Source organism: Harpia harpyja, chromosome 11 (genome assembly GCF_026419915.1).
Source record: "Harpia harpyja isolate bHarHar1 chromosome 11, bHarHar1 primary haplotype, whole genome shotgun sequence".
Classification (NCBI taxonomy): Eukaryota; Metazoa; Chordata; class Aves; order Accipitriformes; family Accipitridae; genus Harpia; species Harpia harpyja.
The window spans coordinates 38,149,081-38,176,188 of NC_068950.1; the positions used below are offsets into that span (position 1 = coordinate 38,149,081).

The 27,108-nt window shown below is 39.3% G+C and overlaps 1 protein-coding gene across 8 annotated transcripts in view; it reads left to right on the forward strand.

The window, feature by feature from the left end:
• ELAVL4 (ELAV like RNA binding protein 4) overlaps window positions 1-24,922 on the forward strand; it is an 83,523-nt gene extending 58,601 nt beyond the window's left edge. For 7 of the 8 annotated variants that reach the window (XM_052801761.1, XM_052801759.1, XM_052801757.1 and 4 more), the window contains exons 3-7: window positions 4,835-4,938; window positions 15,518-15,671; window positions 16,060-16,285; window positions 17,680-17,718; window positions 22,167-24,922. In XM_052801761.1, the coding sequence (XP_052657721.1) occupies window positions 4,835-4,938; window positions 15,518-15,671; window positions 16,060-16,285; window positions 17,680-17,718; window positions 22,167-22,494 (851 nt within the window). In that variant the 3' untranslated portion in view covers window positions 22,495-24,922. The remainder of the gene's footprint in view (window positions 1-4,834; window positions 4,939-15,517; window positions 15,672-16,059; window positions 16,286-17,679; window positions 17,719-22,166) is intronic. The other variant, XM_052801758.1, reaches the window with a different exon arrangement.
• Window positions 24,923-27,108: the final 2,186 nt, after the last annotated feature.

A 27,108-nucleotide genomic window follows, 5' to 3' on the forward strand; every position in this document is an offset into this window, starting at 1 on the left:
CTGTTGGCTGATTATTTTTTTTAATCCATTTAATGTGTGCCATGTTAATTTTTAGTCAATTAATAAGCAGTACCAAATCAAGTGCTTTATAGAAGACCAAGTATATCAATGCTATTAAATCGACATTCTTAAAATTTATAAGTCAAACTTGTAATCTCATCAAGAAGGATGTCAGTTTAGTTTGACAGAATCTATTTTCCATAGACCTAATTTGATGGACATTGATTTTATTACCCCTCTCTAATTCTTTATTATTAGAGTCCAGTATCAAATATTCTGTAATTTTGCCTTGCTCAGCATTAGACTGATGGACCCGTAACTGCTTGGGTCATCCAGTCCTCCTTTTTTGAATTTCAGTGCAAAATTGTCTTTCCTCCAAGCTCCTGGAATTTGTTCAGTGCTGTAAAAATTACTGAAAATCACAAGAGCGCCATTTGCTCCTTTTTTTGGAGTCTATTCTGTGCAAGTAATCCAGATAATTCCATTTAAACGTGTAATTTTAGGAGCTCCTGTTCAACATCCACCTGGGTTGCTAGTTAGTACTTCATATAACTTCATCAGGTGTACATAACACATCTGTTCTCTCTGTACTGTTACTATTGCTATCTGCTAATGAGTCAGCATGAGCGTTAAGGGATTTTTTTCTGTAATCTAAAAAAAAAAAAAGGCTTTTGTTATTCCGACATTTATTAGCCAGAGATTTCTTTCCTGTTTGTTTCCTATGATTTTTCTTTTCTAACTTACTTTGGTTTCTATCTGTTTTCCCTTTATCTCTTAATTTAAATACGGAATTGGCCGAAGCAGACTGGCTTACAAAGGAAGTAAAGGCAGGTACAGTTCTCTAACTGGCACTGTCTATTTCATAATTGCAGGTTTTTGGGTGTATGGATAAATGTTATAAACAGGGTATACTGATTTTTTTCCATATTCCTTCTCACGGTTTGTTTTAATCTTGGTGATTTTCAGCTCTGTGAAACGGAGCCTTCTAAAATATGAAATATGTACATTACCAGCTTGGGCTGGCTTTGCATGTGGGTTTTGGTTGGGTTTTTGGTTTTTTTTAAGACTGTCAAGTCCTTGATAATTTTTAACCCTGTTATTGCTCACTTTTAGACCTATTCTTTTACCAGATCATAGGAGGTCCTCTATGCATTTTCTGCAAGCTAGATAAAACATTCAGAAAGAGTAATGGTAATAGCAATATAACAAGGTGTTTGTTTAGGATCATCTAGAAATATCTCTTGCCTGCCCTACTGGATCACAGCATGCGATGAACTATCGGATTCCAAATCACAGAAAATATTTACTATTTACGGTGCTGTTCCTGGGAAGTGTGGCATGGGAATGAACTTCAGTGTCTGTGTGGGATCCTGCTGAGAGGTCCAGCTGCTTGCTTCGTGCTGCCAGATTGCGTCCAAAGAAATGTTACCCTTTTCGAGTACATGATGGAAAAAAAAACCAGAAGTTCATATACTGCTTCACCATATTCTGTTACAAATCCTTCTCTTCTTTCTCTACCAGTAACAATTTTTAGTTCTTTCATATCTAGAATCTGTGTTTTGTCTCACATAAGGTTTATTGCTCTTGAGAGTAATTTGAAAATAATATTTTTAGCTGGATATATAACTTTTTTGGATTCTTAGCTATAAATGTTTAGCACACTAAAACTTTATGATGTCTGCCAGCAGTTGTAAAGCTTTTCACAAATTTTTTTTTTTCTGGGTTTATTTTCTGTCAGTTTTTTTGAGATATTTGGAGCGGGGGGCCAGGGCGATGGTGTCTGTCTTCATTAAATGATGGTGTTTAGGGAAGATGCTTGAAAATACAAAATAAACCAAACCAAATATACCCCTGAAGTGGCAAGTTCTTAACTGAAAGATTTTTTCCCTTCAGCTTCACTGGTACAAAGTGAGGTGTATGGCAGAAAGCAGGAATGTGAATTTGCTGGTTGAAACAACTGTACCAAGATTTCAGTGGGTGCCAAGGGTGTGGGGTTTGAGGTTTTTTAAGATAAGAGGGGCTTTTTCTTGAATTAACAGAAATTCAGTACCTGGAATGCTGAGTAGACCCACTGTTTTTTGTGAGAATATAATACAGCCAACATAGCAATTAATGTATTTGATATGAAATCATAACTAATAGCTTATGAGTAACAGGCCTTAAATTCTATTACAAGTTCTATATATTTCATGATGTTCAGGAGTACATACTAACAAGAAGTCATGTTTCTGTGTATGTATTATTCTAAGCAAAATTGTATGACAGTGTAATTGTTTTCTTTAAGCCAGGTTTTGCAGACATGCCTGCAGACAGGTTTGTTCGTGTTGGTAATCCTTATCCTTCACCTTGGAGAAGATACTTGTTTATGTTTCCAGTTGGTAGTGGGAGTCAGAGATGATGATATCTAAACTTGAATAATGTTACTGGAGAACTCCAAGGAAAGGAGTGAATGGTCTATGAAATTTTCATACCATTCTTTTCTTATATTGCCATTATTTCCCTTCCCTACAGCTTCTGTTGTCTATGGGTTTGTTATCCTTGGTCTCTTCCTTGCAAAAGTATTTACAGAAGTGAGAACATTCCTATGAGAGGTTATTAAAAATTACTGTACATATTGTAGAGCTTGGTCAGTCCATGTGCCTTGAGAAGACCAGTGGCTGGACATGGAAGCCCATGTTCAGACAGATGGACATAAATCCCAGGGCCTTGCGTCAGCTACTCCTGTTATCTGTGTACCTCTGAAGGTTGATAGATGGTTAATGGGAAAAGTAGGGACACAAACCGGGCTTATCCAAGCCCTGATCCTTGTGTCTCCCTTCCTCTGTAAAAAGAGATTAATTTCCTAGAGAATGGTTTCTTTCTGCCTAGGACTGTTTAGGATTAAATATATTAAGGATATGATACGTTTAGAGGCACAGGGATTGGGGCTGTATAAAATGTCTCATTTAGACAAGAAGAGGAAGGCATGGCATGGCAAGTATCTTTACAGTATTTCTGCTCCAGGCTTTGTGCTCAGTCAGACTTCAGCTCATTCTTGGTTAATGTTGTGTAACTTGGGTAAGAGTATTTTTGTTGAGACTAATTCAGCTCTCCAGGAAGACTGGATATGTTTTTATACTTTTTTTTTCTGAAGTTAGATTGATTGGATGGAATTGCTCCCTGGATCTACTGTAGGTTAAAACAGCCATTTCTTATTCTTACACCTGCATGTGGGCATTTTAGGCGTGAACTGCGGTTTTTCCATGGATTTTTAAGGTCTTCCATCACATAGTTAGCAGCTTTTAGTGCTTTGATCTGATTTTGTAAGACAGAAGCGCTCCCTGTATTTCTGTTAGAGCAAATGCTGTATTTTTGGTGGCGTCTGACTTTGAGAAACACACAGATGCTTTTTTGTAGTCCAGGAGACAAAGAAACAAAGCTTTGTGCTTGGAAGGCAGGATCCATGCCTCCAGGGTACGTCAAGGCACTTGGTGTGCAGCTGCTTTCCCAACCTCCGCTTTCTCCTGGTGAACAGGAGCTGGGTCGCCGTTTGCCGCTCCGGCGGATAGAAGTCGTCTTCCAGAAGCGCTGTCCTTCTCGGGAGGGATTTTCACGTGTTTCCTTTCTCGCTGCCTGTGAGCGGGAGCACTCGGATCCCCTGCACGTCCGTGCCCAGAGGCAGGTCGTCCTTTGGCGTGCTGTTCTCCAGATACACTGATGGGTGTCTGAGAAGGAGCGTGGTTGAAATACAGGACCACTTGGGCTGGCTTATTCTTAAAATTTTATTATCTGTGTATGTTTCCAAGTGCATGTGCCTTAAAACAACATAATTGCTGTGTTTTCCAAATGTGCAAAATAACTTCAGTAGGAGGCTCGAGAAGGAAGGGGTCTGGAAGTGGCTGTCTGTCGCGTTGCATTAACAGAATTGATGCTGCAAAACTGCTACCTGGGAATCAGGAAAAGGTACCTCTCCGGTACGGGCTCTCGCAGCCCATTGCAGACCCACGGCTCTGTCCCTGCGCTGTGTGCGTGGGTACCTGTAGTGCGAACAGCGTGGCCTCTCCAGCTCCATGTTACTTATCCCAGTTATTAGCCAGGTCTCCTCTTCCTACTGCAAACGCAAACACAGATCGCAATAGTAAAACAGAAGCTGTTAAAATTATTTTGGCTGATAAAGTGGGCTCCTGCCATCCCATGCGCAGCAGCAGTTGTACTGTTTTGGTTTTGCTGTCATCTCTAATACACGGAGGAAAGCTTTAATGTGGTCTCTTATCCTACTGCAATTTGATCTGTCCTTTCTCTTCCTATTTACTGGCTGCTCACTGAGCAATAAAACAAGATGTAAAGGTGGTTGTCTGTTTCTCAGCTGCTTCAAGGTTAGTGTTAAAACAAAGCTTCCCGATTTTTGCATTTTAAACACTTACAAACTTGTTTATAAACAGTAGCAAAATTATCTCTGTGTGTTTTCTATCATTTTTAAGAGGTGGCCTCATACTGCAGTGGCAGGTCAGCCAGTTACATTTATTAGGAACTCGGCACAAAACTATTACACAATTCTGCTGCTGTCATGCCTCGTACATGCTTTTCAGTAAACACCTGGGGAAGGCAGGGTGGGGGATTGCTTCTTGTTTTTTTTAAAGTAGGATCTTCAAAGCAGTGATTGAAAATTTTTATGTTGGCTTCCACTGTATTAAGGAGATAATGAAATGGTGAAGAACAGCATAGAGACCATAGGGGAAAGCAGGGATGAAATGAACAGTGTAAGAAAACTGTGTTCTTGCTCTTGGAGGTTGTTCCTGTGCTCCAAAAAAATACTGAGTCCTTTTTCTTTTCTTTGTTTCTTGTGTTTCAACAGGGCAGAGTTTAGGGTATGGATTCGTTAACTATATTGATCCAAAGGATGCAGAGAAAGCCATTAACACTTTAAATGGACTCAGACTCCAGACCAAAACCATAAAGGTAAGACATATAAAACACCTTTTGCTCAATTCAGGAAGTGGAGAAAGTTGTTGAAATGGTTTCTGGCAATTTCATCACTATTTTAATCTCCGTTGTTAGGGGCACTTGGCTAACAAGTTCCTCCTTGGAACAATGGGAGGACATGTGAAAGATGAAATCTCCTCTGAAATTGCTGCTGCTGTTAAAGCCGGGAAAGTAACAGGAAGCTCCTTAAAGCATTGCAGTGAGGCTTAAATGTAGAATAAAACAGCCATAGTGACACTGTTATCCACAAACAGAAGAGAAATATGCAGCAGTGTATTTATAAGTTACATATTATCTTGTATTTTAATGGGAAATACCTTGACATGGAGCTCTCTTAGTGACACTCATGTTATTATCAGGTGTTGAAAGTATGGTTGTCTCAAGTTAGAATGTCATTCTCAAAAAAAAACCAAACAAAAAAAACCCCAAAAACCCCCAAACAACAACAAAAAAACCCACCAAACAACACCACCTCCCCAAAAAAACCCAACCAAATAAACAAACAAAAAACCCCACAACATCAAAAAAAACCCCCACATTTTATCTCGATTTCCACATCCTTAGTTTGATTTATTCTTTTAAAAGCAGGAGGGATTAGAGATCCCACTGAAGTCTCTCATTTCATTGTTGTAATAGACCATTAGTTATTCAACGACCTTCTTTAGTGGTCTCACAAGAAAAGCAAGTTTCTATACTGTCACATTTTTTGCTGCATGGCTGATGAAGCTTTTTTGAAACAGCTTACGGAAGATTTCCACATCCCGAATTCTGACAAATAGAGCTTAAGGAATGTGAATCAAAAAAATTGAAGGGGAACAAACAGCAGATCTGATTCAAATTATCTGAAACTGCTTTGATCATATTTGAAGGCTGGCTTTTGATTTGTACCATTTTCTTAATTTTTCTTCTGTACTTAATTTGTATTTTAAAGTAAAAAATGTTAATAGAAAACCAGAATTTTTACTTTTGAAAATATTGGTACAAATGTCAGTGATTTTGTATCCTGGAAAAAAGATACTGTATGGTCAGTACTTAAGTTGTACTTGCTGTTTCTCACCGAAGGTTTTGATTTGGACAAAGTGGTATTCCCTAAAGCAAAAATATTTGTTGGGTTCCTGTGCATCTCTAAGGATTGTTTCAAGCAAGGTTTTTCCTGGTCTGTTTGATTAGCGAAGAGCTGAAGTCCTGAGCTGAGGGTTATGAAAGCGGTGGAGTGGCTGCATGGATTACATACAGAAGGCTACTTCCAAATCTCCCTTAGACCAAGCGGGTTCCATCCCATAGATACGTATGTAGGCTATATATCAAAATGCTCACAGCATGGTTTTGTAGAGTTAAATAGACAAACTTAGAGGAATATGTAAGGCAAAGCAGCAAAATCTACCGTCTTATCTACTGCTGCAGGTGGAAATACACACTTGGACTCAGCAGTTTCTGCTTACAGTGAAAAGTTGAGCAGTCAGTTGCTCTCCAAATTGCTTTTAAAGGCACATTATCAGGAAAAAATATAATATTTTGAAAGTACTAACTTATCTTCTAAGTACTGTATTAAAAACTCAGTAGAACTTGAGAAATCTAGATCAGTTTTTAATGCCATGCTTTTGTATTTTGAACATTATTCAGCGTTAGCAGAGGTGCTACACTTCTTGTCCGAAGTACCTAAGTTGCTTTGCCTCTTCTTGACTTCTGTGAGCCAGAGCAATGCTATTGTAGTCATAATATTCCAAGGTTACAGGAAATATATAAGCTACAAAAAGGCCTCCAAAAACTCCAACCCACCCCAATTATTATTTTACGTTTCTCAACATGCAAAATGAAACCATTATGCTTTCCCTTTCATCATGTATAGTAAGATTTTTGTTTTCCAGGAGCTTCCCATGCTAAAACATCTTTGCAGAATGTTTTCTCTTTATTTTTTTTCAATTCAGTATAGATTTTACAAATACAAGTCACTTATTAGGTTTGGGTTTTTCATGCTTATTAATAGCAAGTAGACTTTTATAGAATATATGACGTTTTGTTGGCCTCTGGAAAGCTGTTAAAATTTAATAATAAGCAAAGAGATTGACTTAATCTACATGCACAGGAGCTGCGTCGTTTCTTCAGCGATTGGGAAGATGTGTAGGCTTTTTTAAATAAAATCGTGTTCAAGTAAATGTTTATGCAGTTGCCTAAAACCAACCCAAAGGAGCCTTCTATTCAAATACCCAGGCTTTGGACATGTGGATATCTAATCAGGAGTTTCCAACCCAGTTTTTAATTGCAGAATTGTGTGTGATTACCTCACCTTATCCCCTTGGTTTTTTGTATTTTTAATTATGTTTTGCTCTTAGAAATCTTAATAAATTAGGTCTGCTTCCCTGGTACTGTGTGATGGGGATGGAGGTTTCCCAATGTTCACCTGGTGTGGTGAATCGTGGTTTTTACTGCTCCTGGCAGTGCCCATGTTGCTGGAGATGTCCCTGGTTTCCAAAGGGCTGCTGAAGTCTCCTGGCTTGCCTGTTGCCCCCACACGCCCCTTTCCAGCATCTCACTGTGACTGATTATAAGGTTGAAGTATTTTGATTCATAGAATTACTATATTTAATTATCAGAGCTGGTTACTTTAGTCTAGCTAGATGCCCTTTATGATTATTAAAAATGCACTTTTGGTGCCTTAAAAAAGCCTGTCTCAAAAGAACATATAGAAAGGGATTTGGTGGCATGTAGTTCTGTAGGCTGAAAAATATTTAATTAAATACTAGAATAACATTGAGCAGGAAAAGTACTAAGCATTGCTTTATTCTTTTTTCTTAATGAGTGTGATTGGGTTTTATGCCCCAGAATGAATCTGTAGTGTCCTATTGATGGATAGGCTGAACCTTGGCCTCTGCCCATGTATGCTGGGTAGCTGCAGCCCTGCAGGTAGCATTTCTATGGCTACCTTTTGTTTGGAAGCTGTTTTGATGGAAAGTTGAAATGAATAATCTGTGAAAGCCCTTTTACAGGGGCAAATTACTTCTGCCTGCCAAGGTCACCTTGGTCCTGCTGACTGTGTCCCATCTCCTTGCTCAAACAGTTGTGGGCTCTGCTGTCCCTTGCACAGAGACTGAATGTGAGCTGGCTCTGGGGGGTCATATTTGTGCTCATTTTTTGACCCCATAAGGCTTAATTCCTGTTTTAAAAAAATACAAATTTTCTGCACGCATCCCCAAATCATGTCCTTTTCACTTCTGTAACATTTTTGTGGCAGCTTAATGTTCTCCCTCTCCTGATGCCTTGCAAAACAGCCATGCAGTCACAGGAGGAACTGGTTTTATAGCAGGATCAGCAAAACAGCTAGGCACAGTCTGCTCTCAGATGTGCGGACTAAAATAACTGAAGAAATGTTCTTTTTATTATTTCATTGTTACAATAAATAATCCCTTTTCACTGTAGCAGCTAAAATATTTATGTGCGTTTTATTTAAGTCAGTGATGCCCTTTCAAGTCAAAGTCGAGAGGTGACTATTTACAGAATATCTGTTTGGGGAAGGCATTGAAGGAAGTGTTATGCATTTGGTGGTAATAGGTTATACACGTTACGTTCCTCCTCAGCTGATCATAGTGCATATTTTATTTACGCCATTTCGTAGCAGCAGCAGCATCTTGTGAGGGAAAAGGGCTTCACTTTTTACAGCTAAAGCTTGACATAATTCTACAAAACAGCTTAGAATGAGGGAAGATAGAACGTGTGTTGAAATAAATATATATTTCAGAAATTGAATCTATTTTTAGAAATTAAATTTGCCCATCCATAAAAGCATATAAAAGGTCACTGCTGCTGTTGAAGATTGCCTGGCAATTCAGTTGCATCAAGTATCAGTATCAGAAGGAAAGTAAGATGTGTGATGCATGGGATTGTTTAAACTGTGCTGCTTTGCCTGGAAAAAAGGACAATGTCTGAAAGGATGTGAGGGAAGCATTTTACAATTTACATGGGGATTCAGGTGACCTGGCTTCATGTTGGGGGATGCTGGGACAAGGGAGAAACAGAGTTTTGAAAGGAAGTTTGAAATCTAAAAAGAGCTAGTGACCCCCTGAAGTACAGTCTTGTGTCCCCCTCTTCTTCCTTTTTGCTGTCGCCTGAGAAATAGGTTTGTTTCTTTCTTCCCTTGCAGGAGCAGGTAGCATGCTGTGATACTGCTGGAGCAAAGGGAGAAGTCTCCAGTGAGGGGAGAAGGAATCTGGGTTCTCTGAGCCCTTGATGCCTTCCAGTTTTTAAATCCATCAAATCTATCAGATGATAAAATACCAAACAGGATCATTCCTCTGTGATCAGAGGATTTCTCTAATTATTTTAATTTTCAGCTAAATGAGTAAATAACATGGAATGTAGCTACTGCCATTTTAATACTTCTGTTGTTAGTTCAAAATGTTTATTTCTGCATTACTCTCTTGTTTTGATCAATAGGACTGGATGGTCTTAGTTTAAAATACAGTGAATAGGGCTGTGGGAGAAAGTAGTCCTGTGTTTTCTGGAAATAAAGTAGTAACGTTACTGCTCAAAGATCTTGCTATTTATCTTGGTTTCTCTGGCATTTTTCGAAATGCCAGGTATTTCTATAAAACTCAGGCTCTAAATCTGTCCATGTTAATTCTTGTAATTGTCTGCAAAACTACAAACCATCCTGTCACTGTAGGGGAACCAAATAATAGCAACCTCAGACTTCTCTGTCCTACAAAGTCATTTGTCAAAAAGATTGCCTTCCAGTCCTGCTCAGCGGTGAAGGAGGCGCGGGAAGCACAAGGCAGGGGAGGAGGAAGGCTGCGGCAGCAAGCGATGGGGAAGACCGCGGCATTTTCCGTACCCCATCCCAAATTGCTTGGGAGGCATGTGTGGTGGGGGGGTTAAACCCAAAAAGTGCTAGCTCACTGATAGTTATGGTAGCAGAGCTCTGGCGTTGGGTGCCCTTGGTGCAACACTCTGCCAAAAACCTTCTGTTTTCCACCTATATTCCCTCATAGCCTCCACAGGGGCTACCTGCTGCTGAGCCGGCCAGCCACCTCCTGCAGCTGCTTCTCCCAGTGAAGAAATGGGATGTTGTGCAAGGCCAGGTGGTAAGAGGAGGGTGTATGGAGAGATTTGCTATACTCTGATTTGTGAGGTAGCCGGGAAAATGAAATAACAGCGGGGAAGGCACAGAGAGGGCTTAGATGTTCTGTGAGGGAGAGGAGATGGAGGGTCTGAAGGGGTGGAAGATACTGGTAGGAGCTGAGCATGTTGGACTGTGTCAAAGAGAAGTTTGCGTTTTTAAGTTTCCCTGCACCCTGTGTGCTCTACCTGCTCATCAGCTGCCTTCAGACGCACTCAGCCGTGTTTCCACCCAAGCTCCAGCAAAGCTTTGTAGAGGGTAGAGGTGTAAAAGCATGCATTCCTTTCCTTCCCTGAAAATTCAGATTACAGGTGTTTGCAAGCTGCAGGTTTGGGATGTAGTTGTTCTACAGTTCCTTTTAAAATAAGGTAATTGCTTATTCTGTGTTGTGGTAGCTCAGAGTTAGTTGTAAGAGGGGTCATCTGCTGTGACTGCTGCACCTCGGGACAAAGCCTTGGACAAGAAACTTTAAAGATGCCACAGACCTGGAAAGCCTCAACTAAGTTTACTTTGTTTTTGCTCTTCAGGAGCCTCTGTCTGTGTAACCTTCTGCACTTTGTAGTGCTTGTTAATAAATAAATCCTCCTCTATCCTTTGTGCCCGTAGTGATGCTGCAGCTCAAAGGACCTTTCAGTGCTGCGTTTGAAGGTTCAGATTCGGCTCTGCTGCTTTCAGCAACCACCAGAGAGTCTTTACCTGTTATTTTTGTGCATCTTCTTAATTGAGATTTCTCTTTTAACTGCTTCAGTTTTGCCAATGAGTCCTTTTCATTCCATACAGCTGGAGCAATTATTTCTCTTAGCCTTGCTCTTGGTACAGCCTGAGTGCTTCTAGGTTATCTATGGATGTTGTTCCTGAAATGATGGGATAGACCATTGTATCTTACCTGCAATCATGATTAATCCTAGTAAAATGGCATTAAATTGCTCAACAGTGAAGTGCATTGTCAGTCCCCTCCATCCCCCAGCCAAGGGTTTGGAGAAGAGAAAGGACAAAGCGGTGCAAGTGGCAGATGTGAAAATATTCCGGATTCTGGTCTTCAGCCTTTGGACCAGAGGGCTTCTGCGTGTGCTTGTTCTGCCAAAGCACGTAGCTTTCACAGGAGGGTTTCTCAAATCTGTGTTTTTGCACAAAATTAGGGCATGGACGAGGGCCTGGAAGTGGCTGTGGGGAAACATCTCTTCTGGCCGTAGCCCATCCTCTGGTGTTAAGCAGATTTTACTTCTAGTTCTATATGTGCGTGAAACAAGTGAGATAGTACTTACACGTGTGAAGCTCTCTGGTTGTGTTAAAGCACTTCCAGTGTGTACCAGTGGAATAAAAGGCAGCAAGTGAAGGAAGGGTTGTCCCCATTTTACACGTTTGGACCTCAGGCAGAAAAAAAAACAAAGTGACTCACCCCAAAAGTCATGCAAGAAATCTTAGATCTCAGAGCGTGTCACGCAGAGAGACATAGCGAAGTCTTTCAGAATTAAGGTCAGCAAGAAGTTTAGTATTTTTGAATGTTACACAAACTTTTTTGAAAGCTGCCCGGGGAGTCACTTAACACCGACGGTACCTTACCTGCTTGGGGCTGGAGAGATGTCCCAGGGATTGCTGCTACCATCGGTGGGTGGTTTGGTGGCCTGTGGGTGCCTGTGCTGCCATGCAGCACACTCTGATCAAAGGCTCCTGACTAGTCTCACGTTCCCCAGGTGAGTAACGCTAGATGCAGAGCAAGACACACACCTCCTTGGAGAAGTTTTGTTTTTGAAAGACATGAGCCGCTAGGTTGCTTGTCAGCAGGTGTTTTGGCTGGGGCAGGGTGGCTCTGCTGGCAGAGCACATTGTTTCGGGGAAGGATGATGCCATTCTTTGGAGCCGACAGGAGCTGAATTTTGGGAGGAGGCTTCTAGAAATGGACTTACTGTTTGAGAAGTCCAGGATTAGCATATGAGCTGAAGGCATCTCTTACAATGAGCAGCAATGAAGTGGTTAAGTGTCAGCGTTTAAATGGTTGCTGTTAGATGTCCAGCGCCTCGCCTCTGTAAGACAAATGGGATGCGTTCATGCCTCTGGGTGCCTTTGCTGTGGGCTCTGACTTGGAAAGACCAGACCACTTCAATTTATGTTCTGAAGAGTCTCGAGGTTAGAAATGTATCAGAAAGTTTTCTAAGTGGGAAAATGGGTAGGAAATCAATAGGGAAGATAATTACTTTAACTTGGAGATACTTTCTGTGCTCCTGAACAAAAATGTGCATTACCATGGAAGATATGAAATGCTGGACCTTATGACTCTGCAGTGGTGTTTGGAGACAGTGGTGCAGACTCTTGAGGTGGCTGTTTATACTGAAGAGAAGCCCTTACACAGGCTAATGTTCAATGTCAGATGAGAAATATCCTAGCAAATGTTTTTCACAGTTAGTGTATATATATATTTATAGAAACTAACATCAGAGGCCAGCAAGCCATAAAATGAATTGCACAATATTTTATCTTCCTTGCAAATTTGACCAAAGAACTCCTAAATGATCTTACGCAGTGAAATATAACACCATTATTCGACCTCCAACTGTCATACAAGTGGACAGACGTTTTAATGCTGAGAAATGCCTGGGTCAAACAGTAGTTTGGCATTTTCCAGCTCATTTATTTGAATTTTTTGTGGTGGCTAGGATTTCAATATTCTTCTCTTTTTCAACACCCTATTTCATTACAGGGTGCTAACACTGCCGTGAGCAAAAAAAAAAAAAAAAAAAAAATCATTTTTAAGTGTGAATATAAAGAATTAATGCAGCATCCTCACCCAGTGCTTTGTGGTTTTCAGTGATAAAATGGGAGCTGGTTTTGGCTCCCATTTTAACTTTCACAGCACAAGGAGCTGGAGGGTAAGGGTGGGCGATTTCTTCCTTTGATAGCTAATACACAGGAAGACATCCCGTCCTCAGTACTAACTGAATAATAGCTTGCAAGCAGGATGGCACAGTCTAACCGATCAATTTGTCATTGGCTGACCTGAGAGGGAAGATGAAAAAGATTCAAAAGCAGATAAATAATTGACATTACTAGCCTTGAGTCCATTCAGCTCGCAACCTTTTCTCCTTGATATTAAAGACGGCTGAGTTGCTTTTGGCAGCTTCTTTCTTTGGCCCAGGCTCTCCTGCAACCTGAATGTTTGATGGCAGGAGGAAATAAAAATTAGACCTGAGCAGCAATAGGTGTTTACATGTGCTGTGAGTAGATGGATTTGTGAGTGTGTGCAGTCTTTCCTTCCACTGTGTGTCTGCATGGCCCACGAGCAGAGAATTTTCTGTATGTTGAAGTATATATATATAAAAAATGTCAGGCACTCAGTGCTCTGGGAAGTAGTGTTTTTTGCATATCCCAATACTTTTCAACTTTCCTGTAATGTGGCATTTGGTTAATGAATGTGCCAGAGTGAGAAAACCCAAAGGAAACCCCTGGCTGTTTTCCCAGGAACTTTATTAATTTTGCAGCTCTCAGTTTTGAGGAATAGGTAAGGTCCTTACCCCCACTCCAGAGAGGCTCTGAAGTGTTTTTTAAACTGTTATTCCTAAAGTAGGTTAAACTGTAGGTGTCTGAACCCTTACAGTACCCTCTCAAGGTAAGGCATTTGCAGAGCGTGGAGAGAGTGTCTGCTTTCCGAATGCCCTGGCACGGGGTATAAATGAGAAGCCACTGACACGAGACCACCAAACCAAGCACGGTCAAAACCAGTGATTTTCGGCACGGTATCTGTAGGTGACAGCACAGTGTAGTTGTCCCTGGTTTCCCCAAGCACCTGGCTTCATCTTAGTTACGTAAAAGCCAAGTGGGTGCCGTGCGTGTTCTGGTCCTGGAGCATCAGAGGGGTGTTTGGGACCAGCGACCCAGTGACTGCAGTGCTGCACCCCATCGGGAGCTCATGGGCTGTGAGGTCCTGAGTCGCTGAGGCACAAAATAGTTTCCACCCCAAGATCCTTCTCCCTTTCAGCACTGATCTCGGCACCTGAAGGTTTCTCTGCTTGTTATGTCTGCTTGTGCCTTTGTGCTGTGCCTGAGCTTGCCTTAGTTGGTGCAAATGTTCTATCTAACCTCTTTTTCACATTTCTTTCCCTAAATTTTTCCACCTCCTCTCCTCAGCCTTCTCTGTAAATGTTAGATTTAAAATGTTATGTACAAACATGTAAGTTATAAAGAAGTTGCCAAAAGCCTTAAAATCTAGAATCTTTAGAGTTTGTCTGCTATTATGCAGAGAAGATTGTGGAAGCAAATATTAGTCATTAACATCATTTTCTGTGTTGAGTCAACATCTATTTTTAGGTGTGGAGCACATAAAGACAACTCTTTGACACATAAAACACATCAAGACATCCATTTGACATCATTTATGTTTGGGCTAAGGCTCAGGAAGAGGGGAAGACAATTGCTGAATGCATTGTATTTGTGATGGGACACACACACACACAATTTCCTTCCAAAACACATTTTAAGACATAATGCAGGAAGGTACTGATCTGTTTATATTTAAATAAATCAAGATGAAGTGCAAAATATTCAGGTTTGGATCCAATGCTATTTCAGATGTGCTGCAAAGTAATTCTTCATGATCCGTGCTGAATACTTGCCATTAGGCTTTATCCAGGAAGTATTTTTATTATGTTAAATGTGTGTATTCTAAATGTATATATTATTTTTAAAGTGCATAAGGCTTTTTATGCACATATTATAATTATGAATCTGATTCATAGGTAGAAGAGCAGTTAAGAGAGTCTTGATTTAGTAATTTTCCAGCAGCATACATGCAGAGCCTCAGCTAGATTTTCTTGTTTGCTTGGCCATAATATTTTATGGTCTGGTTCTGGGCTTACAGTGCAAGGGAACTTCTTGTGATAAATTGCAGATATGACAATGAGTGTCAGTGTACAGTTCCCTGAGCAGATGTTCATTTAGTCTAATTTCACTAGTACTTTACTGTTCATCCAGAACAGATCTTGCCAGCTCAGGATGAAAACACAGAGAGAGATAGCACAAAAGATCGCTCTGCAAATAACCTGATCTGTTTCAGACACTTGGGGGTGGGCAAAGAAAAACATGCTGGAACTTCAGAGTGCTACGTGTGTGCTAAGGTTATTACATGTTAGATACAGTAAATCATCCATACACCCACAACCCATAGGGGTAAATTTACAAAGCCATGCGTAGGAAGCTGCACATTAATCTACCTCTGAACAATAGTTACTTTATGACTGCACTTAAAGAACCCTTGTGTCTGTTTTTAAGGTCTCTCTAGCTCTTCCTTTGTTCTGCCAGCCTTTCCTGGTTTTGTTGGTTTTGCAGAACAGGTAGCATCTGTACTTGAGGGTTACTGCTTGTGAAAGAAGAGAAAAATAATCTGTCCATTTAAAATGCGGAGGGTGGCTCTAGTTTACTAATCTGCCTTTCTTCTTCTTCAATCCATAGGTGTCGTATGCCCGTCCAAGTTCAGCATCAATCAGAGATGCGAACTTGTATGTCAGCGGCCTTCCGAAAACAATGACCCAGAAAGAATTAGAGCAGTTATTCTCACAATATGGGCGCATCATCACCTCACGGATTCTGGTTGATCAAGTCACAGGTTAAAAGAAAACTTTTCTTGATATATGCATATTTTTCTGGAAATGGCAAAATTGTAAATGCTTGCTGGCAGTTGGGTTTAAGACAATACAACTTTTAGTGTAAAATGCTGGTTCTTTATAAGTGTGCCTGTTTGGAGGCATAACTGCTGGCTTTTTAATGAGGGATCTCAAAATGCAGAATGTTGTTTACTTAAAATCGTTATATTAAATACAGTAGGGGCTGATTTTGGAGAATACAGATGGGGAAGAACATTTTTCTTTATAGGATTTCCTTAATTTGCGAGCCATGTATTCTGTGAAGTCAAAACCAACATTCAGTTTATGTTCATTACACAGACGAGGCTGTTCCTACAAATATTCATCTGTTCGCATGTCTTTACTTCCCAGGGGTTTCTCGAGGTGTGGGATTTATCCGTTTTGATAAGAGAATAGAGGCAGAAGAAGCCATAAAGGGACTAAATGGCCAGAAGCCCAGTGGTGCTACAGAACCAATTACTGTGAAGTTTGCCAATAACCCCAGCCAGAAAACAAGCCAGGCACTCCTTTCACAGCTGTATCAGTCTCCCAACAGACGCTACCCTGGACCACTTCACCACCAGGCTCAGAGATTCAGGTAATTACCTGGAAAAGAACTGAAGTTCCACCAGTGATGACAATGTGGGGCAGGTGCTGCGCAGGAAAATATGCTTTAGTTGCGTAGGCTGACCTGATTTTCTTTGTAAAATTAAATATTCTTTCCTGGAGAATGAGGAGGAAAATCTGCTGACAGCAGTAGTCATGTTGTATTTACTAAAACAGCTGAAGTACTGTACAATCAGATCTCATGAAGGCTCACAGAAAAAGGGAAGACAGAATAGAGTTACACTGATAATCAGATGAGCAGTGGCTATCCTGTTCTTTCTCATTTTTTTGGTAATGCTTTTATTTTCTGCTATATTATTACAGTTTTGATGCAGCTTAGACTTTGATGTTAATGACAGTGGATTGGTAGCAGGAAAAAAGCTGAGTCTGTTCCAGTCAGCAGCAGTATCATTAAATTTATTAGCCTGAGATATCTGCTCTTAGTATAAAGAGACCTTGTATTAGTCTTCGGTGTGATACTTCAGCTACTTTCGGGGATGTTTTATGCTTTGCATTCTGAATATACTGTTTCCATCTGATCCATAAGCCAGAGTTAGCAATACATGATGTTCTCATTACTTTTTTATTTGATAGTAATTTTCAGGCAACCTAGCATTCAAATAAAAAGTCTGCCTTCAAAAAAGAAAACTTGGACATACATAACTGAGTTGCATACTGGCTTTAGAAAATTATTCAAAAGCAATTTTAGTTTTTCAGTGATGAAAAGTGCTAATGAATTAAAGATCATTAAAAAAGTCAGTCATTGGCTACACTAAATTTACACTTGTGTGTCTTTAGCATGCATCTGTGTCCATTGAGGTTATCACTGAATCCTTCCATGGATAGAACGACTTTGTTGTGCTCCCATGGAAAGCAGATGATTATATTCTGCAAAATTTGGTGGTCATTTAGATTGACATATCGTGGAGGATTAATACTAAATACGTGTAATATAGAGGGGAGGATGTGTTATGTTAAAGCAGTTAGAATCAAGAATTTTTCCAGTTCCAGCGATTTTGGACTGTAACATTTTCTTCCCAAGTTAACTGTAAATAGAAGGTGAACAGTGGAATTATTTGCAAAAATCTCGCACTAATATTGTCTAAAAAAGACAAATCAGAAGTGGATTTTTTAAAACCAAACCCTGGAAATTAAGGTTTTCTCTAAGACTGTAGACGAGTTAAAAATGGCTTTAAATGCTGTGGTGGAAATTGAAGCACAACCTCAGACTTAACAAAGCAGGCTGGGAGTTGTTAGGCTCCTTAGATGTGTGGGAAACTTGTTGAACGTTTCTTCTTTGAAAATGGAACGCTATTAATAATAGTTCCATTGAGCGATCTTGCCATCTGTGAGACATTAACCCAAAGACCCTCCTTCTCTTTTCAGGCTGGACAATTTGCTTAATATGGCCTATGGCGTAAAGAGGTAATTAGAATTCCACAGATTGCCAGATGTCCGTGTTGGCACAGATTGGTGCTACAATTTATTTTTTTTTAATTCACTAACTTTATTTTTTTTTTAATTCCTTCTTTTCTTCCACCAGCATGTCAAATTCTTTTTAAGTTTGGACTTCAGTTGGTTTTGTTACTTTAAAGGCCACACACACAAATTCTGTGGGTTGTTTTCAACCTTTTTTTATTTACAGGTGGGCTTCTTAAATGGTTTAGGTGCAACAGCTACAAGCATTCAAACTGCAGTTGTCCTGCTAAATGGTGCTTTTTCCAGAATCAGAACTATTAACTAGTTTTTAACTAATATCCGATCTGATAATGGAAAATTTAACAGTTCAAAACAAAAATTACGCTGCTGCTGTTGTCTAAATCTCACAGTTAAGACCTCATTCCTCCTACATCTGGCTTCACAAGTTTGACTTGAAAATATAGCTGTGTGCACCTTAATCAGCCCTAAGTTTCTTTTGTTACAGGTTTAATACTTTGAAATTTTCTTGGTGCTTGAGATTTCTTTTTTTGTTTGTTTAAAATAGCTCTGTGTGTTTGTATGTATGTGCACGCATGTGTGATAAAGCTCGGCTGATTTATAAACATTTATGCTGTTTCATGAGGATGTTCAATGTTTGATCTGATAGCTAAAATGAGTTGACGTGTTGTTAGTGTTTCTTCTAATGGCACACATCAATGCAAGCGAACCTTACAGCAAAACAAAGGTGTAGTCTTATTCCTGATGTTACCGTAAGATGTCCAGCCATCCCCCACAATTAAGATGAGAAAATACTTCTTAATCTTCTGAAATGGTCTACTCGCCACACTTGAGAATTATTTGAGCTTTTTTTTTTAAAGCTCATCCTGTAAAATGATACGGTAAGTATATCTTTACACTGGCTAGTAGTGGACAGTAACATACTGCCACAGTAGCTGTCAAAAATCACAAATGGTAAGACTACTTGCAAAAACAATAGTTGAAACAGAGGCGGTGTATCATCCCAGAAGTACTACTTCTGGTGTTCGTTAGTACATTTGTTACATCTGCAATATCCTTAGTGGTGATGGTGATATGATGAGTCAGAACTTACCACCTGATCTTATCACACACAGCTTCTCCCGCATTCTCCCCTCTCATTTGTTTCTTGATACATTGCCAAAAACATGGCAAAACTCTCAGCCTCGGAGTACCTGTCGGGTATAAGTCGGTGTCAGAAGGACGGGTTTGTTCAGGGAGTTTTCCCTGGGTTTTTGCTGCTGCTGCTTCCCTGGAGTTGCACTGGCGTGTGGTGCAGGACAAACAGGGCTTAGTCTGAACTAGTGAGGGTTTGAATTCTGATTTCATACTACCTACAGAGTGAAAGAGAGTGAGTTACCTGCCTTTATAGGTTATGCATCTGCTTTCTTAATATTCAGAGTCTGCAGTGTTAGTCTCAAATCACAGCAGTGTTTAAGTTGTTTTGTAGGCATCTGAACTTAGTTCTTAACTCCTCCCAGCGAATCTTAAACTTGGGCTTGCACTAGCAAACCCTGTATTTACGAGCGTAGGGTCACAAAAAAATACCATATTGATAAAAATTCCCGAGACTGCTTCTGAAACATCTGTAGTGTAGCATTCCTGGGTTTGGGGGTCGGTTCCTTCTTTCCCTGTGTTAAGTATGTGGTACTGGTGAAAAATGAGATCTGCTGATATGGAACAAAGGTTTTACTGACGCGAATTTCAGATCACTAGCTAGTAGCAAAGCTACTTATGCAATAGGTTATCTTGTATTTGTGTCAATACATTTGCACTACTTTTGGGCATGTTTTCTTGGATTTACAGCAGCTCCTCTGCTCATGGTACATAAATAGTTGAAAGCTGCATAGCTCCCAAAGATTTCCAGGGAAAAGCCACTCTCCAGTGAACTGTATGGAACTTTAACCCTTTACATCAGTGCAGCATTCCTCAAAAATGCAAAACGTTATAACCTACTGTGTGACATGCACAGCTTTGCATTGTACAGATTTTACAATAACATCACTTACAGGGTAGTGTATCCATTAGTGTTGTACTTCATGTTAAATTTAAACGTTGCAGAAAAGGAGCATTTGCTGGCTTACGTATGTTACTTGCACAGTTGACACTTGTCAGCAATGGGCTTAAAGTCCCATCTTCCAAATTTCAAAAGAGGTTGAAGCTGTTGGCTTATACAAGCTCTCAGTCCTGGCCTTCTTATTTACAATTCCACATACAGTGGAAGGAGCAGTATAAATTGGCCTTGTCCAGCTGTCTTTGTTTTCAGCAGCTGGGGAAATACCGTGGGTTAGAGCCATGCTGAACTACTACGATAATGTTACTAGTTTCAGTATGCGGGAGAGAAACTAAAAGATGTTGAGAGTAGGATTTGCAAAAGTGAAGTTCAGTTGGAAAATTGCCATCTATTTTTAATAAACTGTCTGCGAACCTGTATGTATGTCTGAAGATCTAATGCTGTGAGCATTTGTGAACTGCTCATTTATAGCATAGCTACACCCCAGTGATGTTCCTCAGCTTAAGATGAATATTCCAAGCGTCTTGAATATACATATAAAGTGCCATCAGGAGTCCCCAGCATGGTGAGCAGCCATCAAGTGTGTAGTTTCTCTTATGGTTATTTAATATACACTGCAAAATATTGTGCAGATTGCTAAATGTGTGTGGAAATATTACAAGTGTAAAAGGAGAAGTTTTGGAGAGCACAAGAGCTTACTCAGCAACACAGAACCCCCCCCCCTCCACTCCCTCAGTCATCACTCAGAAAATCTTGAGGAATTATTATTCAGTTCTGGTATTAATACTCATCATATTGAAGGTACATGTGAAACTGGATTTTTATTAAGACGTTTCCTCTGTGCAGTTGTTATTTTAAAACATATCCCAAAGTGTAGCTTCAGAAAGCGTGTCATTTTTTTTTTTTCAAACTCATGAAAGGAAAATTATGTTGATCCTGAGGGCTGATACTGCTTAACATCTTCATTAATATCCTGAGTCATGGGCTGCGATGCACCCTCCTTGCATTAACGGGTGACACTAAATTGGTGAGGGAGCAGGGGCAGTCACTGTGCTGTCGGCCACGGCTGCCACTGGGGAGACCTTGACAAGCTGGAGGAACGTGGTAAAATTCAGGAAAAGCAAATGCGGAGTTTAGCCCCTGACTGCTGTCTTCAGCTACCTACAAGGGGCATTAAAAAGAAGATGAAGCCGAGCTCTTCTCAGAGGTCAACTGCAAAAGGACAAGAGTCAACGGTAACGGGCTGCAGCAGGGGAAATTCAACTGAGTATAAGGGAAAATCATTCGCAGTGAGGATGGTGGAGCCCTGGAGCAGGAGCTGCAGGAGTGGAGTTCCCGTCCTTGGAGACTTTCAGAACTTCCCTCTGTGAGGCCATGAGCAGCAGATCCGAATGCGAGAAGTTAGCCTCACGTTGAGCAGGAGGTTATTCAGATGACCTGCATAGGTCTGGCCCAGCCTATGTTTTTCTATGATGGTTGTGTTCATCAACATACTACCTGGCCTTGGCTTCCCAGTTCAGATGTTCAAGTTAAAGAAAACAGGTCCCAAAAGACAATGGGGGGGGAAAGTTAGGGTGCTATATTAGATTTCTAGGAGCTTGTCTCTCTGCATTGACTATTTGAAGACCTAAGATCCTGTTATGGACATGAAGTCTCACAGTATGAAGGTATTAGTTGACATGCTCATTGATTACATTTATGTGCTCTCTTACTTACTCTACAATAGCTGCATAAGTCTTCTTTAATATGTGGCCAGCTTTAGGACTTCTTCATTAACTGGATTTTTTCCCAGTGTATGTCAATTAAGGACTATGTTAGGAGGAGAATTAACGTCTACCACTTAAAGATGTCTCTCTAATAGTATTTCTAGCTAAAGAGGCTACTGTTATAGCTGAATCCTGACAGTGCCATTTCATACTAATCTTTAAAATAAGTCTTGAAGTTTGTTTGATTTTTTTTTTCTTTTTGTTCCCCGCCCCCCCCCGCAAACTAGTAAGAGGTAAAGCATTAGATCTCCATTGCCCTGAAACTGTTATTTTAGTGATGGGAATAAGTGGCAAATTCCTACAGGCCTTTTTAAATGAACTTGTGTTTATAGCAGCATGTACAGGCCCTTCTTGACTTAGATTGTCCTTAAGCATTTCTTTTATTAGATCTTTGTATACATCTAAGTAGGGCTTATCCTTGAAGGGAGATACATTTATGCCCAGATTTGGTCTGTTGATTTACAACAGCTCCCCTCTGCTTAAGTAGGAGTTAGAGACCAAGGGTGGCTATGTAGCCATCTTCCAGGGATAGGTTCAAGAACCTTCATTAACATTGGCTTATTTATTTTAAAGTCTTGGTTCCGTGTACCTTGTGCCGAGAGATATATTTAGAATAGACCCCTCTTTTTACTTGGTAGGTTTTCTCCGATCACAATTGATGGTATGACGAGCCTTGTTGGAATGAATATCCCTGGTCACACCGGGACTGGATGGTGCATCTTCGTCTACAACTTGTCTCCCGACTCAGATGAGAGCGTGCTGTGGCAGTTGTTTGGTCCCTTTGGAGCAGTCAATAATGTCAAGGTGATCCGTGATTTCAACACCAACAAGTGCAAGGGATTTGGCTTTGTCACCATGACCAACTACGACGAAGCTGCCATGGCAATTGCCAGCCTTAATGGATACCGTTTAGGAGACAGAGTATTGCAAGTTTCCTTTAAAACCAATAAAACCCACAAATCCTGAATTTCATATCCTTACTTACTAAAATATATATATATAAATATATATACGAACAAAACAAAAAAAAAAAAACTCTTCAAGGCTTATATTCAACCATGGACTTTATAAGCCAGTGTTGCCTAAGTATTAAAACATTGGATATCCTGTGAGGAACAGGAAAGGATTTTATAATGCTTAGAAAAAAAAAAAAAAACCTTTGATGCATTGAATGTTCTTTCATAGCTGTCGTTGTTGAATATAATATACATAGATAACAATGTGCAGGGATTTTTACCCGGCCAGCTAGTTTTACTACCTTCCTTGAAGGTGGGTCTTTTTAAGATGACCATTCACTCATTTGAAAAAATAATAAAACAAAAACAATTTTTACGAACTAATGGGATTAAAAGCAAGAAAAAATTTTTGTTTTTCTTTTCTTTTTTCAAAACATTGATTGAATCAGATTGGTAAACCCCCCACATAAATTAAAGAGGAACAATAAAAATTGCAAAAAGAAGAACATAATTTTGCAACTTTTTTTATTTTTCCTTTTTTCTTTTGTATCATGTGAACTAAACAGTCTTCTGTTAGGGAATGGGGTAAAGGGGGATACCTGATGACATAACAATTTAAATAACATTAACAATGTTGCCAAAGAGGTGGTCTCTTTGCTGAAAATGGGTTTCAAGAAAAATCTATTTTTATAAAATATAAAGAATTTTTACAAGAGAATCTGGATTTGAGAAAAAATATTTTGACTGGCTAATTTAGGGGAAATTGACAACTTTGTCATGTTCATACTGCACTGGTAACTTTTTAGAGATCAAGATGTGTGTTTTAAACTGGATTAGTAGATTGTTTTTTGAAGGATGGGCTACAAACAGATGATCTTCGTATCTTTTCATAGCATGTAATAAAAATATTAAATACAGTACGGGAGAGTGTTCTTCCCAGGCACGCAGTTACCCACAGTCAAAACCCAAAAGCAAGGAGATGAGTTGCAAGACGGTTTTTCTTTAAGTCATCAGTATGGGATATCAGCAGAACAAAAGTTAAAAAAAATTAATTTTTTTGATCAAAAACTTCCTTGGTTTGAGCAGTAGGTGCTACAAAATTATTTACATATCTTAGTATCATAGTTAAATGTAATGTGTTTAGAAAAAATACATTTGCTTTAAATTTGTTAAGAATTTTCAAATTCACTTTATAGCCCAAGCTAATATAATTGGGCTGTGTTGGCACATTTGGAACACTGTTTATGTTGCTTGAAACACTTATTTATTTAATTGCCGATGTGATGCATATGGCCAAAATCAAATATAGCTAGTTTGGCTAGTCTACTTATTTGTTTACTTAAACTATGGGAAGAAGCATATTATTGTGTCATTTTGTTGTGTGTGTATGTGTATATATAATATAAATATATATATATATAAAGTTATTTTTTCTTTTGGTTAATTTATTATAAGTTGTAACACTTTGCTAGTTTTGTTTGTATATGTCTTAAAATGTTTTCTTATGATACTTAAGTGACAGAGGTATCAAGGTAACTTGTGTAGAAATATTGTTTGATATATTGTCATGTTTGTTGTGAATATTTTTTCTTACTGCACAGTAGAAAAGAAAACAACTGGGTCTTTATTTTAATGTAATTCAGATTGGGGAAAACAGAGCTAAGGGAACAAAATGACTGAGGGGGTGCTCTCCCATGTCCAGTGCACTGATCATTTTAGTATGTTTGTGCTTTGTATGGTTATATATTTAAAACAAAAAAGGGTCATGCTCTTCCCTGAGTACTAGAAACAGTTACTCGCTATGCATAATCTAGTTGATAGTTAAATTTGCTATTGCTTTTCTTGTCTTGTTATATAAAATCTTTTCAATACAAGTTTAGTCTTAATGGTAATAAAACGTTATGGTTATTTATAACTTGTGCTTATTTTGTGCATTTTTTCCATGCTATACCCACTAACTGCATGTAGACTAAGTATTGTTTTTTCACACTGAAGAGGCAAACTTTTGTAGTAGACAAATAACTAAAGCAAAGGCTGCATCATAATTTTATCAGTTTTTTACTTTAACAATGTTAGATTTTAGTTTAAAGGAACACTCATTCAATGTTCAGGGAAACCTTTATACATCATCTGCTATGAATGAGCGCAGTTTGCTGGGAAAGTTTTGATGCATTTGCTAAGCATTAGTGGGGAAGGCATGTCAGAATCTTTTCTCTACGATGTGTTTTACTATCTGAATAATAATAATAATTTAAAAAAATCTTTCTTAGGACCAGGCAGTTGTATACTTTAGTTATAATGAATGACTTCATGTTAACCTTGCTAGTTTAGATCATTTCTGAGGGAAAGTATTGTAAATGTTTTTTTCATAACCTTGTTGTGTTTGAATTATTTGTACTTTAATTGTCCAGACAATAAATGAAAGTGTGTAGAATGGCTATGGACTTTCCACCTTTTTAACCGTGTTCAGATGTTTTAGTAATCCCAGCTGCACCTCAAATGAGGTAGATGTTAGAGTCTGATTTCGGAAGCAAGGTCTTCAAGAGAGAAATGTACTAGTCAAACCAGATGAGCATATTCATTATTTGTTTTTCCTTCTTAAGGTTAGAAAGAATCAGCCATTTAATTTAAGATGTTGAACACCAAATACCAAACTGTAACTGTAACTTTATTTATTTGAATGTGGAAGATACGGAAGGATTTCTACTATATACAGTATTTTTACACAATGAAAATATTAACTCAGTCAGTATCAACACTTAACAAAAGTAGTGAGCAAATTTCAGCGTTAATACAGTTTTTAAGCCATCATTTAGTTTGACTTTTCTATGAATATGCTATGAATGTCATGCAATATGAAACACTGTACATATTATCTGTACAACAGTATATATGATCACACTCCAAATTTGATTCTTTTCACCATGTGTTATAACTAGAGTTGATACTTCTTTCAGTTGACTTGTTTGAATCCCATTAATACAAATATTCACTTCATGTTTATGTTCTGTAACATTCACTAATTGAGAATATGTACCTTGTAAAACTGCAGCGTTGCATTTCATAACAGATTAGGAAAACTATATCAGAGGGCTGGATGGACTATGTGGTTCTTCAGCACTTTCACCTATTAATAAACTCGTGTTTTTGTGAGATTAAGTTACCATGTTGGTTATAATAATTAATTGCAGGCCACAGAATGAGTTTGTTCTTAAATTTACAGCTTGCTCAATTCATCCTTAAACCAACCTGACCATGCCATAGTAAAATGCAGAAGTTATTAATTTGTTCTGTTTAAAGACTTGGCTCTGAAAACCATCATTCTTCCATCTATCTATATATATGTATATACACACAGTTTTGATGATATATACATGTATATATTACATACACTTCACAACATAGTGTAACATGCACCAGCCCATTTTAAAAAAAACCTGCACTTTCCATTTAAGAAAGTGTTTGTTATAAAATAACACTATCTACATTACAGCATTTGTTAGGTTCATCACCTAATTTTTTTCCTGTCCTTTCTTCTGTGTACCTTACACCATCAGAAAAGTAGTGAGCTGAAACTCACTGTACAGTTTAGACAGAAAGGTGACTGTACATACTGGCATTTTGCTGTTGGCTTCAGAGAGGCCAGTTTTGGTCCAGATTATTTCCCCAGGTCCACTTAAAGGTTGGCTCCTGATCCTTCTACATCTCATTCACGTAAGGTACCTATTTCTCCATTCTGTACAGCTTGCGTTAGCTTACCTGAGCTGTACGAAAGCTCACATGCATGTGTAACACAAGAGAAAGGACTCTGCCTGTTTTAAGGATCCAAATGTAAGTTCAGTCCCCCTTCTGAGAGTATCACAAATGTATGCTGGATAAAAATGCTCACAGACGGGCCCTTGGTTCACTACACAGATCCTATGTGAGCATTTTTAGAAAGTCTTACTGAAACACAGTTTCTGCCCAGCTGGGATCAGAACCAAATTTCACTAACACTCATTCAAAGTAATCAAGTTTTATATTTCTTTCCTGAAAGGGTAATCACTCTTTCTGCAATTAGCAAGCCTGCTGCATAAATGGAAAATCACCTGGGGGAGGGTGTTTGAAGTGCATTCACTTTATATTCCACTTCAGACTACCTTGGGCACAGTAATGCGCTTTGAATGAATGGAGAGGGGAGTGTATGTTGAAAATGATGGCTGGTGTATTCAAGATAGCAGTGAGCCACTCTTGAAATTTTATGGTGGAAAGTCAGCTTACCTAGTGCCACTGAATTTGTAGCAACCCAACTGCAGACAAATATTCTGGTGCCATCAATGGTTTCCATTGGGATGGTTGGGCAGGGGGGGCTGGATGCACAGCACCTAGCAGAGGCTGCTACCTGGGTACTTAAATCAGCCTTGGGGTAATTGATGGGGAGAGGCACATCCAGAAGGTGTCCTGGGGAACCCCTTTCTCCATCATCAGTAGCAGGAGCCAGGCAATGCTGTTAACTTAATGCCTCTCACTTACATGACCGCAGCTAGATGAGGTAAAGCCAGGTCAGGGTGTGATGACAGAGTAGATTAGCTCCTTGTCCGGGAGATCTTGCAGACTGAGCTCGCTGCACAGAAGTAATTCATTG